Here is a 16,134-nt window from a genome sequence, read left to right on the forward strand (position 1 = left end):
GCGGGGCCGGGCTTAACCTTCGGGAGGCGGCGAGGAGCGGCGCTCCCTCTCCCCTCCCGCAATGGGTCGGGACCCGGGTGCCCCGACGGGCCAGCTGCGGGAGCAAAGGCCGCGCCGCGAGCCGGACTCTGCCCTGAGAGAGGTTTTGAAGTGGGTGAATGTGGTGAAAGGGAATAAAAAGGTCTCCGAAGCGTGCGTGTGTGCCTGGGGTGGGCTGCAGAGGTCGGTGGGAGGGAACGCCCGGGCAGGCGCCCGAACTGCGATTGTCAGAAAATCAAGCGTTCTGCCTGATGAACGTGCGAAGCTTGCGCTGTTTTGGACCCCATAACACTTCCCGCAAACTGCGGACAAGGTTTATTTTCTTCCTTTGCTGAAACACAGCAACTACGTGACATAAAACATTGCAGCCTTCTTTCTAGGTAAGGTTTCTTTTTCCCTGTGGAAAATCCAGTGTTCAGGAAAGAAGACCAGACATTACCACAGGACAGGTTCTCCAGCCTTTGGTTTTGTACGCCTCACCAGCGCGTTTTTCAGCTTAATTTTTCAATCCCCAGACCGGCGGTGTCTCAGTGTTTTGCGTCCTCTGATGAGGGGCAGTTCAGCGGGGATGTACCAAGGGTGCTCACCAAGCTGCTGAGGTAACTCTTCAAACCACGTGAATTGGCCTCAAATGCCAGCAGGAATCACGGACGTTAAATTTGCAAGGTAGAAACTAGATGTAAGAAAATAAAAGCAGATTAGAACCGCATCTGAGAAGTATCAGTCGATTTTTAACTTCTGCGGCGTTAGTTGGGGTGTTTCCCAGCTCTCGTCCCTGCAGGGCCAGGATAGTTACTTCACGCTGCACCTGCAATAGGTCATCCCGCTTCTGGCTGAGATAGAGTTGCTTGGAGCAAACATGTTTTTAATCTAGTCCTGCCTCATGCATAGCAATTAATATTTATTGCAGCCTGGACTGAGTGATGGCATTTTTTTTCCTGCTGTGCAGAAGACATGTTTATTTAATCTGCCACAGAAAAGAGTGGAAATTAGGATGAGCTTCAGAAAAGAGCTGGAAGCAATTAGTCGTGTTATTTTACTGTGACTTAATTACTGTAACATTCAAATTGACAAAGAAAACATGGATGCTACAGGAGGGGTTTGCCACTAGGTTTGAAAGGGAAGACCTCTGCATTAGAATGGACATGATGTGTTATAATTAACCTGTTTATTATTACTGAGCATTACATTTAATAATCTGTTTACTTAGGATGCACTGGAGCATATGACGTGCAGTAAGAACTCATGGCCATACACAAAATAAAACTGTCCTCAGATGCCAGCAGAACCCGCTGCACATCCACCATGGCCTGTGTGCGTCAGGGCCAGGACAAGCTTACGTGAGCCCAGCTAAGCCCTCTGCGGCTCTCCGTTCTCTGCTGACCCTGAAATAAGAAGAGAGAACAGGGAAAATTATATCAACAGGAAGAACATAAAATAAGAATGACCACATGGGGTCAGCTCAAAGGGCCTTCTAGCCCAAAATGTATCTTGGCACTCTCTTTATTAATTCAGCTTGTATAATCCGCCTTTTGATGGCGATTTCAATGGAGAGGAGAGGTGATAAGTTTAACAGAAGCTATAAACAGAAATCTAGGGGAGAGTAAGAACACAGCGAGCCAAGGTGATAGCTGACTGCACTCCTAACCTGAACTGTTTGCTCCATAGGAACTCCTGAAATAAAATAAAGGGAGAAGGGGTGGGTGAGAGCGGAACCAGACACAGCAGTGTACCCATCTTTCTTCAGGCATTCTAGTGTAGTGATAACAGTAACAGTCATAAAACAGAGTACCTGTGCCCATTATCTCAGGGGTCGGTTTGTATGCAATTATATTTGGGTGTTGCGAGATGATGGCTACTTGGGGGTGCAGAACAGCTGATACAGATGTTTTATTTGCAGCTGTTCTACGCAGAGGTTACTGACACTGGGAGATGCAGCTATCCTCCGTCTCCGAAGGACTGCACCCAATGCTCTTTGGAGCACCTCTGAAATCAGCTAGCCAGTGAGGTTTTACCAAACATGCTCTTAGATCTTTTTTCACAACTAGTTTTCTACAGTTTTTTGTGTGGCTGACTTGCTTTTACTGCCTCTAGTTTGAGAGTCGTATTCTACAGCCATTTGCGCTTGATGTCAACGGGAAGTCTGTGCTTAGGGGTGCTGGCAGAAGCTGGCTCCAATGTTTCATAAAACAACATCTCAGACCTTTCAGCAGCTTGTCATTTTCCTGGTTTGTTTAATTCCTGTAACTGTCTTCATATGAAACCCTGAAGCTGCAGTGTACATTTTGGTTTTCTGTTACAATGCTTAGTTTTGTAGCGGGAAATGTAATCCTTCAAATGCCTGTGTTTAAGAGGATGCAAATCGGCTTCCTAGCACAATGCTTTGGGAACGTTTCTTTCATGCAAAACCCAGCTAGGTAAATAAGGAGGGGAGGAGAGAGAGGGAAAAGGGATTGTTTGCTTCCATAAACAACAAGAATTAATTATGTTCAGTAAATGACAGATGGGTTAAGATCAAAATCTTAATCTTTCTCAATGTGGGTGAAATCTACACTTCTATCTCTGAGTTGCATCAAAACCCACTGCACAGCCTGTCCGGTGCCATGGGGCAATGACGGGGCATGATAAGAAGAGCTGTGACTTGTGGCTGTCCCGGCAGAGAGCGCTAGGGCCAGCATGCCTGGAACCACCGCCTGCCACGGCGGGATGCAAAATACCTCCGCTATGAATCTGAAATGTCTCTGCACCGTATCTGCTCTATCAGGGAAACACCAGCCCACCGCTGATCCTGTTGCAGGGCACACAAAAGGTTATTACTTCCTGGTGCTCTCACCACCCTGAGCTGCAGTAGGAAGAGGGACTAAGCTGAGCCCTGGTTTAATGCGACCGACTATTGAAAAGAGTGAAATGCATTTGAAAGCTCACAGGGAGCAGAAAAACTCTGTGATGTAAAGGCATTTCTCCGATGGTGATGTCCTAGTACTTGGCACTCAGCGGCTGCGTGCACGCTTCTATACGTCTTAAATTATAAACTTCTCGGAAGGCACCTTTGCTGTCCCGATTCCAGCCATGCACAGGCCGTGCTGTAAGTGCAGGAGGGGAAGAACGGAGGGCACGTACAGCTTGTGCCACTGTGCACTTGCATGGTCAGGAAGATTGTGATAATCAGAGAATAGATGAAATCAAGGAATTAATTCCTCTTCCGCCCCAAGCATTTGGGGAGGTCTGCTCTCCTTGTTTGCCCCCAAATAAGCATCGCAACCAAGGATTCTCAAAAGAAAATCACTGCTCTCCAGCTCCCGTTCCCACCTCTGCTAGAGAACATGCAGGTGATCGGAGAAAGTCACTGTGCCCCTGCTTCACTCTCCGTCCTTCCACCCCGCCGTTACAGGGGCGTTTGGCAGTCAGTTATTTCACATTTGCAAACTCATTTTCAAACCTTTTTTGAAAGCAAGTGATAGGGGTGCAAATTCTTATTATTGCTTTTGCAGAGCTTTTTGCAAAGATGCTTGTTAATGAGCTTGCTTAATGAGCTTTCTTAAATCTATATTTATACCCTATATACAGCTGTATATAGATAGAGCAATGCCTAAAATATATACGGATTGCACACACATATGCCTGGGAAAATGAAGGCTGATTAACACACATCTTTTTCAGTTATTACTGTGCAAGTATTTGTTCCTTTTTCCTTGGAAATTGGAGAGATAAAAGATCCATTCTGGAATAAAATAATTTTGTGCATATGTGGTAGATGGTTTTGTTTATGAGACTGAAGTATGTGAGTGTGTGTATCTGAGACAGATGGTGTGTCTGTTTTTGAAAGATATGATGCGTGGATGAATATGTGTAAAAATACAGGTTTCTTAAGAGCTATTCTTTTCCTTTTTTTTTTTTTTTTTTTTTAAGAAAAGACAAAATAACAAATGCCTGCTTGGTACATTATTTTACCGTGTCATGCTCTTTGTCAATATGACAGAGGAGTTTTCCTGCAGAAGGCTAAGCTGCCCCAGAAAGTGAAGGGTGCTGCCCCTAGGGTTTCGAGCTGGGCATCGTGAATTCTCTTCAAGTTTTCAAAGTCCTGGAAAGTTTTGATAAGCAAATACTTTCTGGGCTCTGCCTCTCTATTGGCTGTTTCTTCACCGCCAGATTTTGACACAAATAATCTGATTGAAAAATCAGGGAGGGGAACAGGGGCAAAAAAACAGAGAGAGAAAAAAGGAGAAGTATCTATTTCAGCAGACTGCGACTAAGTGAAAAAGTGGAAGAGGAGTCCAGAGAGAAGACGACGTCTCGCTTGTCTGGGGAGATTTCAAGGCGAATCCAGTAAAGCAAAGTCCCCCAAACAGGTGATTTATTTATTCTTCTAGTCACTATTAATTTCATTGTTTTTCTCATTTCTCTGATATGTTTTTCTAAGCTTTTTCTTCTTCTTTGCTTGTGTTTGCAAATATGTAACATATTCCACCGCATAAGTCACTTGTCCTGAGGATTCCTTTATGATAATGGTTCCCTTAAATGAGCCATATACTTACTTCACTCTCACATGTAAAAATGGTAATAGTAGAACAAAATATAAGAGATGTGACAATGGTCTCAGATACCTGCGTCCCAGCAAGCTCCATGCAGCAGCAGGAACGGTTTCCAGGTGTAGACTTTTGGACTTAAGCATCGAGGAGAGGGTGTACTATATTTTTTCCTTTTAATTGCTCTTTTACAGGGCCAGACCTTTAAATTCAGAAAACGGCACACCTCTGCTGACATCGGTTAATCTATACCAATTTTGCTAGATGAGAACTCAGTCTCTCCTGTTCAGGATTTTTGCTTCAAATCTATCTTTTAGTTCATTATTTTTCCATCCTTTCTAAGTGTATGCTGATCAGTGTAACAATTTCAACATATGGAATTAGCTATTTATAGACGCTCCTCATATACCACCAGATTGATTCAATACATTAAGCAGGAAAACAAATGATTTGTGAGTTTGCACAGTAAGTGCATCTATACGTTAAGGGGATGTGGAATTTGTTAGATCGCACGATATAGGTCTATTTGTGTATGGAAGCCTAAGGCAAAGTTTGCTAAAGCCGGTGGCACTCCCAGCATCACTAGGAGCTAAAGGAAGTTTCTAAAGAATGAATGCTGCAATTATATTCTAAATATTTTTTTCTAGATACTACAGATGTACCAGCATTTCCGTTCCACTTCTTGGACAAAATTTCCGCCATAATTTGCTACCCCTGCCATAATGTCCATTTGCCCAGTTTTACCACAGGAATTAAAAATGTTCTGCTCATTTTTCCCACTTAAAAAGCCACATTCAAATTACTTTCCCCAAGTACATCCACTTTTGCAAGGGTGGACTAGTGAAGACATGCTGTATTTTGTTGTAAAGAAGTGAAATTCTTTTTGAATATTACTTCATATTTAAAGAGCCAGGAGTCCATAAAACCTCTTGTTTGGGCTCTTAAGAATTTCAGACACAGACTGTGTTCTGGTTTGTGCTTTTTTCTTCAAAAATGTAGGCTACTGAAAGGCAAACTAATCTTTATTTTTGGAAGCTTCACCTTTGCCAGAAAGAACAAAAAAACGCTATTAAGATTTAAATATAAACTAAGCAATGGGTAGGAAATAAGCCTCTTTTAGCCTAGAACTGTACACTCATCGACTTACACGAAGACATATATCAATTGCAAGTTAAAATTAAGCATCTGTGCTGAGTGTAGTGGGAAAAAGAATTTAATCTCTACAATTAACCTTGTGAATTTAAAAACAGGATTACCTGAATTGAGAGGAAAATGACAGTCAGCTTTAGAATGGAACTTATGCTGCAGGTTGGGTTCCTGATTCAGCGTGGCACAATCCTGCAAACACCTGTGCCCCAATACGGTGTTTTGTGTTATGAATTGTCTCACTGAAGAAACCAGCGAGAACAACTCTGTAATCTAATTCAGTGAGAATACGAATGTCTTCTAAATTATATCAAAGGGCCTGATCCTGTATTTTTGCATACTGGTCTTCATGAGGAACATAGGATCAAGTGAAATTAGGATCCTGAAGTCAGAAACCACCCCCCAAAAAAAAGCCCCTTTTAATTTGGTCTTGCACAATCTCCAGTGTTTCAGTATTACATTACAGTTTTACATGTGATACTCTGCAAAATCACCAGAGAGCATCACTCAGGATGAAGGAACTTTGAGTTTGAACATAGGAGGGGAACACGCGAATGCTGGGTCTGCTTTCAGATCGGACTGGGGAATTTGTAACTGGTAAAAGAAGCCCATCTAAGGTGCTTCAAGTCAGGTACCCAAAATAGCAAAGCAGGTTCTTCTCCCTTGTGTCCTTTTGGCTGTCTTTTCCTCAGGGCATATTGCTACATTATTGTACAGCTACATGAATGGCAAATAAAAATGTCAATTCTAGCCCGCTACTGATTTTATATCCTGTATTGAATCAGAAAAATGTCACGACACTTCCCTTTTGGGTGGGTGCTCCTGCACAAGAAATTAACTCCCTTGTGCACTTGCCAGTCAAGGTAGAAACTGCTGCCACAGGGGTTGGCAAGAACAAACTCCATAAAAATAAAGTTTAATTTTTACCGAAAGGTTGAAGCTGAATTCTCTTGGAAGCTTCAGTGACTTTAAGACGTAGCGGGGTCTGTCGTCCATAGCACTGCTCTCCCTGTGAAATACAGTTAGCCATTAGTAGCAGCTGATCACTTGCCGCTGATAGTCTTGAGCTTCAAGGAGAGAGAGTATTTTTTTCTCTCACAATCTGTGCTTCTAGCTTTCCTCTAACCCGGGTGTGTGAATCACAAAGACAGTCCAATGCAGTTGTTAATTAACTATGCTTTGGGCTCCCAGTTCCTGTTTTCTCTGTAAAATGGCGTGGGGGAAGGTAACTTCCTTTTGTAACGTTCAGTAGTGCATTAAAGATCGTTGTGCTCAGTAGAGGCCCTTATCAGTAGTCAAGATACTGGACCAAATTTGTCTTTTCCATACGCTGGGGCAAACACATCTAGAAAATTCCTGTTGGTTGTTGGTTCATGTGCATCTACTTTCAGCCGGCATCAGCAAAGAGGGGCTGTACTTAGTGCCTTTGTGTACTTAGCATATGAGTACTACCATAAAACACCACAAGATTGCTTATGCCACCCATCTCCAGTCCTCTAATTTACCTGGCTAAGCTGTCTGGCTAATGCCTTGGGCTAGATGTAGCCAGTGGGCACAGTGACTCTTCCAGCAGGCACTGCTGGGTGCATGCTTTCACCCTGCATTCAGAGTTACCCGCTGCCAGAGCCTCTTCCTCCACTGGGTAGGAAGCCCAGGGCAATTAACTGGTTAATTCAGGCAGAGAAATCAGCTGTCTAAGGCTCACTGGTATGAATACCCTCCATTGTGCACCCAGTCCTGCCCCACCACAAGGGAAAATCCCTTTGACACGAGTGGAAATTCCATGTATCAAGGGTTTGCAGCAGGACTTTAACTTGGGGCACATCTATATTGCAGAGTGTGGCTCCGAGCACAGATACCCCATCTGGGACTGACCAAGAGCAGGGAGAACCTCTGAGCTAAGCACTTCTGCTGGGAAGTGAGGTGCACAGGCTATGCAGAGCACGCTGCTAGAAGGGTTATGCCCATCACAGAACGTGCCTATGTTTGTATCAAGCTGGAGGTATTTCTGTGCATGCAGCCTTTTGCCAGGCAGAGATACACGATACGATCCTTAGAACGAACCTTATTAGAGAGTTACAGAAGAGTAAATACATCAATGTGCTTCAGCGTCCCTTCCCTCAAGGGCATGCTTATGGTTCATTCTCAGTACTGTTTTGTCCTCTTTCTAAAATTAAATTAATAAATCTACTCTTGGCCTCTGCTTTCTCTTATTCATCTCAAGTTTCATGCAAATTTCTTGGAAAAAGATTAAGAAAAACAGATGAGTCATTTCAGAAACAAAAATAGCTAGAGACACTAAAGAGTTATCCCTGAAGTCATACAAGAAACAGTGGGAATCCTGGACAAGATTTTAAAAAGACAGCTATAACTGCATTTCCGAAGGCAGCTGGGCTGGGGAGCGCGGGGCTCTCACCAACAACAGTGGCTTTGGCCATCCACCTGTCCACAACAGACCTTGCTGCGTGAGTCCCACAGTGCATGTACCTGCAGCCATAGGCACCTCTCTAAATCTGGCCGTCGGACCTTTAAACAAAACACCGCTGCGCTATGTGATTCTATTTAGCATGTAGAGCTAGTGCGGGCACTTCTGAACCCTAGGGAGCAGACCTTTTCTATCCTTGGCTGTTCACGATTCCAGGAGCCCACGCTGCTCTGTCCTGACTTACACAGATGTTTCAGGTCATTCCTACTTAACAGAAGCAAACTTTGTTCTGTTTTAGTAAATAAGTAGGCTGCGCTTCAACTGCTCTCAGGAAAAAACTGACTTAATGCACTTTCCCATCAACAGAGAGCCAGGAGTTGCTGCTGATTTTTCATATGAAATATAGCAAGATTTGCTTTTAGTGCTACTACCCTGAACAATTACAAGGGAAAATGCAAATACATATGCAAATAAGGGACCAGCGATATTGCCGTACACAGCATTGAGCCTGTTGTTGTCCTGCCTACATGAGAGCAGTTACTAGCCACGGGAGCGGGCTCAGGGCAGGCTGGGTTCTGGGTAGTAAAGATAACAGATGCATTGCAAGAGAATTTTGTATGATTAAATTTCAGCATTTTATGTTTGTCCCTAACCCGTCATTGCAACGGTCTGTGATATTTGAGTCAGATCCAAAAGGTAACCTCTCTCACCCAGCACTTCTGTTCTGCCTCTGCTTGACTGTTGTTTGTCAGCCAGAATACAAAATACTCGAGCTATGGCCAACAAGAAGGAAACCCACCACACACCATGGCCACGGGGATTTTCCGCTGCTTCTCTTCTATTACCGATGTTGTTTCTATAATTATTAGCAATTTGACAGAGAAGCCCGTGTCATGGCTTGGGTCTGTGCTCTTCTAGGTGTGGTACAAACACTAAGGCAGACCCTTTCTCAAAGGGGTGATCTCCACCCATGGTCCCCACTGCATCCTGTCAGGGAGGGTAAGGTCAGAGGCACACGGTGTCCTGTAGCCAGAGCAGAGAGCTACAAGAGAGATTCTGCGTTCTGGTCTATCTTTGCCACAGAAACAGTTTTGGACTGTAACACAGCATGCCTCTATTTCTCCACCTACAATGTAAAGACTGCAGTAATCCTTTGCCTCAACGTAGGGGTAGATTATGAAGTGTAATTTTGATGAGGTATATGGTAATCTGCAACCCCATCTTCGATCTGCAGTCCCATCTCTACATTCATTGGCAGAGACTATCTGGCAGTAAATTATTTTGCTTAGCCCTCTCCAAAGCTGTGTTTTCCCCAGAGTTGAGATCCATCAAGGACCTAACCCCAAGCAAGCACTCCCTGCTCTTCAACTGGGTAGAGGAATCTTTGAGGTGAACTCTCTGTCTCCCCAGTTTTAATTCTCATCACTGCTGCATACAGAGCTGATGTGCTGGGAAACAAATGAGAAATTACCCCCCAAACCACAGAGATTTACCTGCCATTATTCTGTGTTTCTGCCCAGGAAGTGAATGGAAAATGCCACGTTCCTTTTTGGTGAAGAGCAAAAAGGTTCATACCTATCATCAACACCGCTTTGTGGAAGATGACCTGCCTATACTCACAGGGAATCCAATAACCTCTCCCTTCACTGGTGAGTCAATCCATCCACCGGGCTTGTAAGAATACACCAGGGCAAATCAATAATTGAGTAGGCAAGCTAAGGGAGTAGGATGAGTGAGCCAAAGAACAACTAAGGGTTTCCACATGGGGATGTTAGTCTAAGGAAAAACTGATTCCCCACTGTTTACCCTCTTTCTCTAGGCCAAATCCACACTGTCCCACTGAAATGGAATCTAGATCCTCATTTTGTTTCCTGCTGGGTTGCTGGGGAGATTTGAAATATAAGATCACTGTGTGGAGTTGGTCGCTGTTGGGAAAGATGGCCAACTTCAGGCAACTAACAGTTGGGAAAGAGCTTGCACTTGTCTGTCAGTCTTCTACAAACTCACAACTCTGCCACTTCAGTCTCCAGCTTGCTATATTCACTGTCCACATTCTCGCTGGACCTACATCTTCTCTACCTCAGTGTGTTACTACCTCCTCCCAATGATTTGCAAGGATGGTTACAGCTAGAGTAAGAAGATACTAGTGATACCCCAACACTGACTGTGAAGGGAGTTCCGCACCCTCACAGGTGAAGGGCTGGCTGCTATATGCCGTATTAACACAATCCAATGCTGCTTCTGTCTCTGCCTGCTGTCTTCCCTCTGCGCCTGTTCATGCTCTCCCGCAGCCATCCATGCAGTGGCAGGGCTGGGGCAATTATCTTCTTCCGTCAGGCACCATTCAAATTTTCTTTATTCAAATCTAGGATCAACTTACCCTTTGTTCTAGCCCTGACCATCAAATCAGAGTCCAGCCCTCTGATAAGTTTGATAAAAGAAAGGAGGCGACATTTAAATTTTAGTTTCAATTCCTGCCATCATCCTTTGGCCATTTGTTGTCTCTGGAGAATGAAAGAGTTTGGACAACAGATGAATACTGTCCTTCAGCAGCCCAGTCCTATCTCCAGCAGAAAGGAGGCACATGCATTGAACCTCTGCCCATTTTAGATTCTTACTATAAAATCTACTTCTAACAAGCACTGGTTGGTCTCTTTAAGGGCTGGGACAAGCGTGGAGAAATGGGAGTGTGGGAAGGAGGAGGAGAGGCTCTGTGGTCACCTTTGCAACTGTGTAAGCAGTTACCTCCCCTCTCTGCTTCCCCACTTTGCTGTCCATAAATTCAGGTTAACAATACCAAACTCTTTTAGGCAAGGGGTGGGGAGGTTAATAAGTTAGTGATTGTAAGTTACCTGCACAAATGAAAGTGGTTTTAAATAGGGAAACTATTCTTACAGACATACGGCCTTCTAGGGTTAAATTTCTCTAACTACATAGGGTATCAAGTGTCCTATAATTTCTTCCTGCCCCCCTCTACCTTGCCTATCTCATTCTGCTTGGAATTTCCCTTAATCAGCAATGGACAGACCTTGATTGCTGTGCGGATTGCACCACTCCACACTTATTCAGGGAACTGAGCATGGGCTCATGTATCCAACCATGAGTTCGTACATAAGTACAAACCCCATCTTAATAGTGTCTTCTCTTAACAGCTAGAATAGACTAACTGTGACTCTACTGTGTGATTACAGCCATAGGAGACAAGACACCAGAGGACATCAAGAAACAGGACCTAGAATGCGTGGTTCCGAAACAAGAAAAGGACCCATCTGAACTGAAAGAAGAAAGTGTCCCTGTCCAGTACCTGAGCAGGGTGCTGCCAGGCCCTTCAGCTCAAGGTCTGTTACCCAAGACCACAACTACAAAAGAGGGCTGGGCTGGCTATGGAACTATGAATGGGTTCAGATTTTCAGTAAATGGCAGCTCTTATTTTGACTTCAGTGGTCAAACTTGTCCCAGGAAAAGCTCATCAAGAGCATTCTGTATTTCACTTCATGATTCTGGTCTACATCAGCATCTCCCTGAAGGATGACGCTATCATTCCCAATGCGCGATCATCCAAATCTGAAGGACTAATGCAATTTGGTGCTCTATGGGTCAAGGCAGGTAGCCACATGATACGTGCTCAAACACCGCCTGAAGCAGGCCTAGTGGGGGGGTTAATATTCCCTTAGAATCCACTTCCCTAAAAATCTCCTCAGACTGAAATCAAAGTCATCATAGGAACTTTGTATGGGGATCAGGATTGAATGGAAGAAGGAGGAGTTACCAGCTGCAACTCCCAAGGTCAGGCAGGACATTAAATGGGCAAATGGTACCTGGGGAACCTTTTTACTGGTGCCAAGCTGCAGGCAACAGCATGACACTCACTTCTCCCTCTCCTTTGCAAACCCAGATATGACCATCCCAGGTCTGCAGATCAAAGACTGCATTAACACGAGAAGCACCCCTACCTTCTACAAAACCGGCTTTTCTTGGGATGCTTTCCATTTGCCATACAGCTACCAACAGATGTCTTCCACCATGCAGTCAGCCCTCTTGGAGCACCCAGTTAGCCTGTATGGAAGCCATCTCCTGCCAAGCACCGAGCCTCCTTTGGATTACAGCATGCATTACTCCTCAGACATGGAGACCTACCATTGCGTGAAGTGCAACAAGGTGTGTCACAGGAGAACCTCAGCGACGGAGGGGGAGTGGGCCTGGAGTGATTTTCATTACATACATCAGTGTTTCACTGGGTTACACCAAAGTGCAATTCATGTGGCTCAAAACAGGTACCTACTCGTTCTCCTGACTGGGGACAAGGGCGCTAGGAATGATGCAGTTCACATGGCCCAAAAGAGGGAAGGCTCAAATAAAGAGAAGGAATTAAAAAAAAAGAGGTGGAGACACAGCTGCCTCATGTCAAAAAATCACTGGAATTTTGTTTTGCAGGTATTCTCCACTCCCCATGGACTGGAGGTCCATGTCCGAAGGTCTCATAGTGGGACCCGTCCCTTTGCTTGTGAAGTATGTGGCAAAACCTTTGGACATGCTGTAAGCCTGGAGCAGCACACCAATATTCACTCCCAGGTGAGTAGCATGTTTCCAGCGAGCCAGCTTTCCAGAGCTCATGAATACTTGGACCTTAGCTGTTGCTGACTCCATTATAAACGAAGTGACATTTCCTAGGTTACAAATGCAATGGCTTCCCCGTAGCACCCAATGACAATGATAGGAGCTCTGAAGAGCTTAGATCATAGATCTTGGTCTTACAAGTCTCAGAGTGCCCTTGAGAATTCCTTGTATGGGAGGGAAGGATCGTTGCCACTGGTTCTTCTGTGCCTTGCCTCCTCCTAAAGGGTGCAGGAGTTTGGATCACAAGATGTAATCCATTTCCATAAGAAACCCTCCCCACATTCTCTTTGTACTGCACCTAGCATATCAGTCCATAAGCCGTGGAGATTCGCTTATCAAATCTACTATTCTCAACACTCTTAACCCTCTTCAAGCTCTGTCACATGTCTTGCAGCCACAGACATCCTGTGATTTTCTTTCCCTAACAGGAAAGAAGTTTTGAGTGCAAGATGTGTGGGAAGACATTCAAACGTTCCTCCACCCTCTCCACTCATCTACTGATCCATTCAGACACACGGCCCTATCCCTGCCAATACTGTGGCAAGCGCTTCCACCAGAAGTCGGATATGAAGAAACACACTTACATCCACACTGGTGAGAAAAAAAATCTTGCCAATAAGCAAATGCAAATTAGAGTCCATCATGTTGGTACACACACATAGTCCCCAGACACAGAGGTATTGGACCAGGGATAAGTGTCCAGAGGCACTAGAAAGACATTCTCCCCTGCACAGTAAGACAGTAGAAGGTCTAAACATCACTCAGATGCACGACCTCCTCTGCGTGACAGGGAGGTGGTTATTGACCAGATTCCGGTGCATGTCATGGTTGTACCCAGCCCTGGATACAGACAGGGCATGGGCCACACAGCTGGCAAGGACTGCCTCTGGTTCTCACACCCTGGTGCTGGATCAAAATGCAGACACATTAGCAGGACAACTGGGCTGGCAGCACCCTGATGCCCAAGCATAGCTAGTCAGGTCTCAGTCTGCTAAAGAGCATTTCTACCTCCCCCCTCTCATCCGTCAAAGTGTTTCTTACCATTTTCTCTGCTCTGCAGGGGAGAAGCCCCACAAATGCCAAGTATGTGGCAAAGCCTTCAGCCAGAGCTCCAACCTCATCACTCACAGCCGCAAGCACACTGGCTTCAAGCCCTTCAGCTGTGAGCTCTGTGCCAAGGGCTTCCAGCGCAAGGTGGATCTACGGAGGCACCGAGAGACCCAACACAGTCTCAAGTGAGGGATGGCTCCAGGCCTTTGCTGGAGCTCCCACTGCCAGTGCATGCTCCAGGGAAGACGACTCTCCCCAGCATCTCCATCCAGCGTGAGACTGCCCACCTCATAAAGCTCATATAGCTTCCTATGATCCCCTGGGGACAAGCAAAGTCATGTCATTGGCTTGGATGTTCTGGCACCCCAGGGCTTTGTACATCCCAGTAGATGACAAAGACACCTGTGGGACCTCTCACTTCCCAATTAAAACAGGTACCAGCCCAGATCTGACATCACCTGCTCAACTGCAAATCCAAAGGAATTCCTCCAAGGTCACTATTACTTGAGATTTACACCACATGCAGAATTCAGTTCATCAGACTGACCAGCAGTGAGGTGGGAGCTCCTGGACCAGTGGCAGCAACAATCTGTGCCAAGCTAGTGCCGTAAGCATGTGCTGCTTTGATGGTTAGGAAGATAAGGCTGGGGCATGCAAATAGATTGCATTCAGTGAGCTGTGTTCAACCTGGGCAGGGCTTCTGCAGAGACTTGCCCAGGTCATAAATTCTGGCAACAGACACCTAAAGTCGTTTTCTTTCAGCAGAGCATTTAATGTGATCAAATGACAAGTTAACTGCGTTGTATTTTTAGCTTGGAGTGGGAGGAAAATACTGAAAAAACAGCTCCTATCCCTAGCTGGTAACAGGGGTCGCTAAATGCATTCCTCATAAGCACCATTCTGCAAAGATCCCTGGGTTAGTGACAGCCAAATGAGCTCCAGGAAGAGCCATGCCCCAGCACTAGGCATAAGCTAATAAGCCCCATGTCTCAGTACCATGTGAGAGAGACTGGCTGCTCTTGGAATCCAGGCTGGTATGTCCCACAATATTTCACTGCATGCTGGACATACTGGCTTAGAGCTGTCCTGGGCAATCCTGTGTCACTGCACGGCCAGGAATGGCTGTTGGATATCAATGTCAAGGGCCAGAGTTCTGCTTTCCAGCCACTCTCTTAAAGGAGGAAGTGACCAAGCTTGTACACATTGCCATAGTATGTGAGTACCTCACAAATATTATACAAACAGAGCAGTGGTATTTCCTTCTCCTTCTTCCAGGTCTAGGGATTGAAGCAAAGCACTGGAACAAGTAAAGAGCCAGTTCTCCTCCAAGCTTTATGTTCTCACTATAAAGCCTTTGGCAAGTCACTGCACTGGGCTTTTATTTCTCCATCCCTCCTGGTGGTGTGGAGTCATTCACCCAGGTTTGTGGAGTCCCTTGAGTTCTTAAAGGAAGGACAAAGTACTCTTATAGCATTAAAAAGACAAGTGCTTTCAGTTAAGTGGAGCATTGTAGCAGAGCACAGCCCACTCCATAACTACATCCCTGAACACATGGCCTTGCACAATGACACCAGTGAGTAGCATGGAAAACGGTCTGTGGCACTAGCCATTTCACTCCAAATGCTTATGAAGGAAGGCTGCTGTTATGGGCAACGAGGAAACGGTCCAAGTGGAAAATTCATTTATTGTCAGGAGAGAAGATGTCTGTCCTGCCCTGTTACACTGCTGTAAATCCAAAGCCATTCTCCTGACTAAGACCTAAAACGTACTCACCCATTTTATGCTGTGCCTAAGCTGTTAGTCATTAATATGCATTCTGGAAGCTCAAAACAGAGTCTGTACTCCTGGCTTTACCTGTACACTGTAAATATATATTTATACTTATTCTAATGTATATTCTTATTGCATTATACCAGACAGTGACAACATGTACAGGCCTGCTGGGATTTATCTGATAAATCTCTTCCCTCTTAGTAACTGGGCTAACACACTGTATTTCATGTTAAAAACATCAATTTCAAGAAAGGCTTGGACAAGGCTCTGAAGATTCAGGCAGTGAGGATAGAGGGGCAAAGGAGAAGGGAAAGAGCACAGCATTGCCCCATATAGTTCAAGGGAAAATAAAGATGGAAATTCATCTGCAGAACAGGGCTCCCAAACTTATATGAAAGATGACAAATTCAAGGGATGGGGGTCTATTGACTGCAGAACAGCCATGAACAACACTCAAAGCCTGGGATCAGGGGACATTCATCTTCAGAGCCAGATTTGTGCAGAGCCCCAGACAGGGAGCAAGTCAGCTCTCCAGAGCAGAGGGCTGTGCAGCTACAA

At 45.1% G+C, this 16,134-nt stretch overlaps 2 protein-coding genes and 1 long non-coding RNA gene across 3 annotated transcripts in view; 2 read left to right on the forward strand and 1 right to left on the reverse strand.

Moving 5' to 3' along the window:
* Positions 1-622, reverse strand: part of TSC1 (TSC complex subunit 1) — a 29,415-nt gene extending 28,793 nt beyond the window's left edge. Inside the window, exon 1 of the mRNA XM_075112028.1 lies at positions 479-622. The gene's annotated coding sequence lies outside the window, so the exon portion shown is untranslated. The remainder of the gene's footprint in view (positions 1-478) is intronic.
* LOC142065664 (uncharacterized) lies at positions 42-3,785 on the forward strand. The gene is made up of 3 exons (XR_012663476.1): positions 42-181; positions 555-705; positions 1,940-3,785. It is a non-coding gene; the product is annotated as an uncharacterized LOC142065664 (long non-coding RNA).
* A 99-nt stretch (positions 3,786-3,884) lies between these two features.
* Positions 3,885-15,731, forward strand: GFI1B (growth factor independent 1B transcriptional repressor). Its single transcript, XM_075112056.1, has 7 exons — positions 3,885-4,388; positions 9,657-9,785; positions 11,328-11,474; positions 12,032-12,294; positions 12,571-12,708; positions 13,182-13,347; positions 13,814-15,731. The coding sequence occupies exons 2-7, from the start codon at positions 9,671-9,673 to the stop codon at positions 13,990-13,992; spliced, it is 1,008 nt and encodes a 335-aa protein (XP_074968157.1). The 5' UTR covers positions 3,885-4,388; positions 9,657-9,670; the 3' UTR covers positions 13,993-15,731.
* The last annotated feature ends 403 nt before the right edge of the window (positions 15,732-16,134 follow it).

This window comes from Phalacrocorax aristotelis, chromosome 17 (assembly GCF_949628215.1).
Source record: "Phalacrocorax aristotelis chromosome 17, bGulAri2.1, whole genome shotgun sequence".
Classification (NCBI taxonomy): Eukaryota; Metazoa; Chordata; class Aves; order Suliformes; family Phalacrocoracidae; genus Phalacrocorax; species Phalacrocorax aristotelis.

Coding starts and splice junctions, on each gene's coding strand:
- GFI1B (XM_075112056.1), top strand. CDS start 9,671: ATGCCACGTTCCTTTTTGGTGAAGAGCAAAAAGGTTCATACCTATCAT. Junction 9,786..11,327: donor AATAACCTCTCCCTTCACTG/GTGAGTCAATCC, acceptor GTGTGATTACAG/CCATAGGAGACAAGACACCA. Junction 11,475..12,031: donor GCCAGGCCCTTCAGCTCAAG/GTCTGTTACCCA, acceptor TTGCAAACCCAG/ATATGACCATCCCAGGTCTG.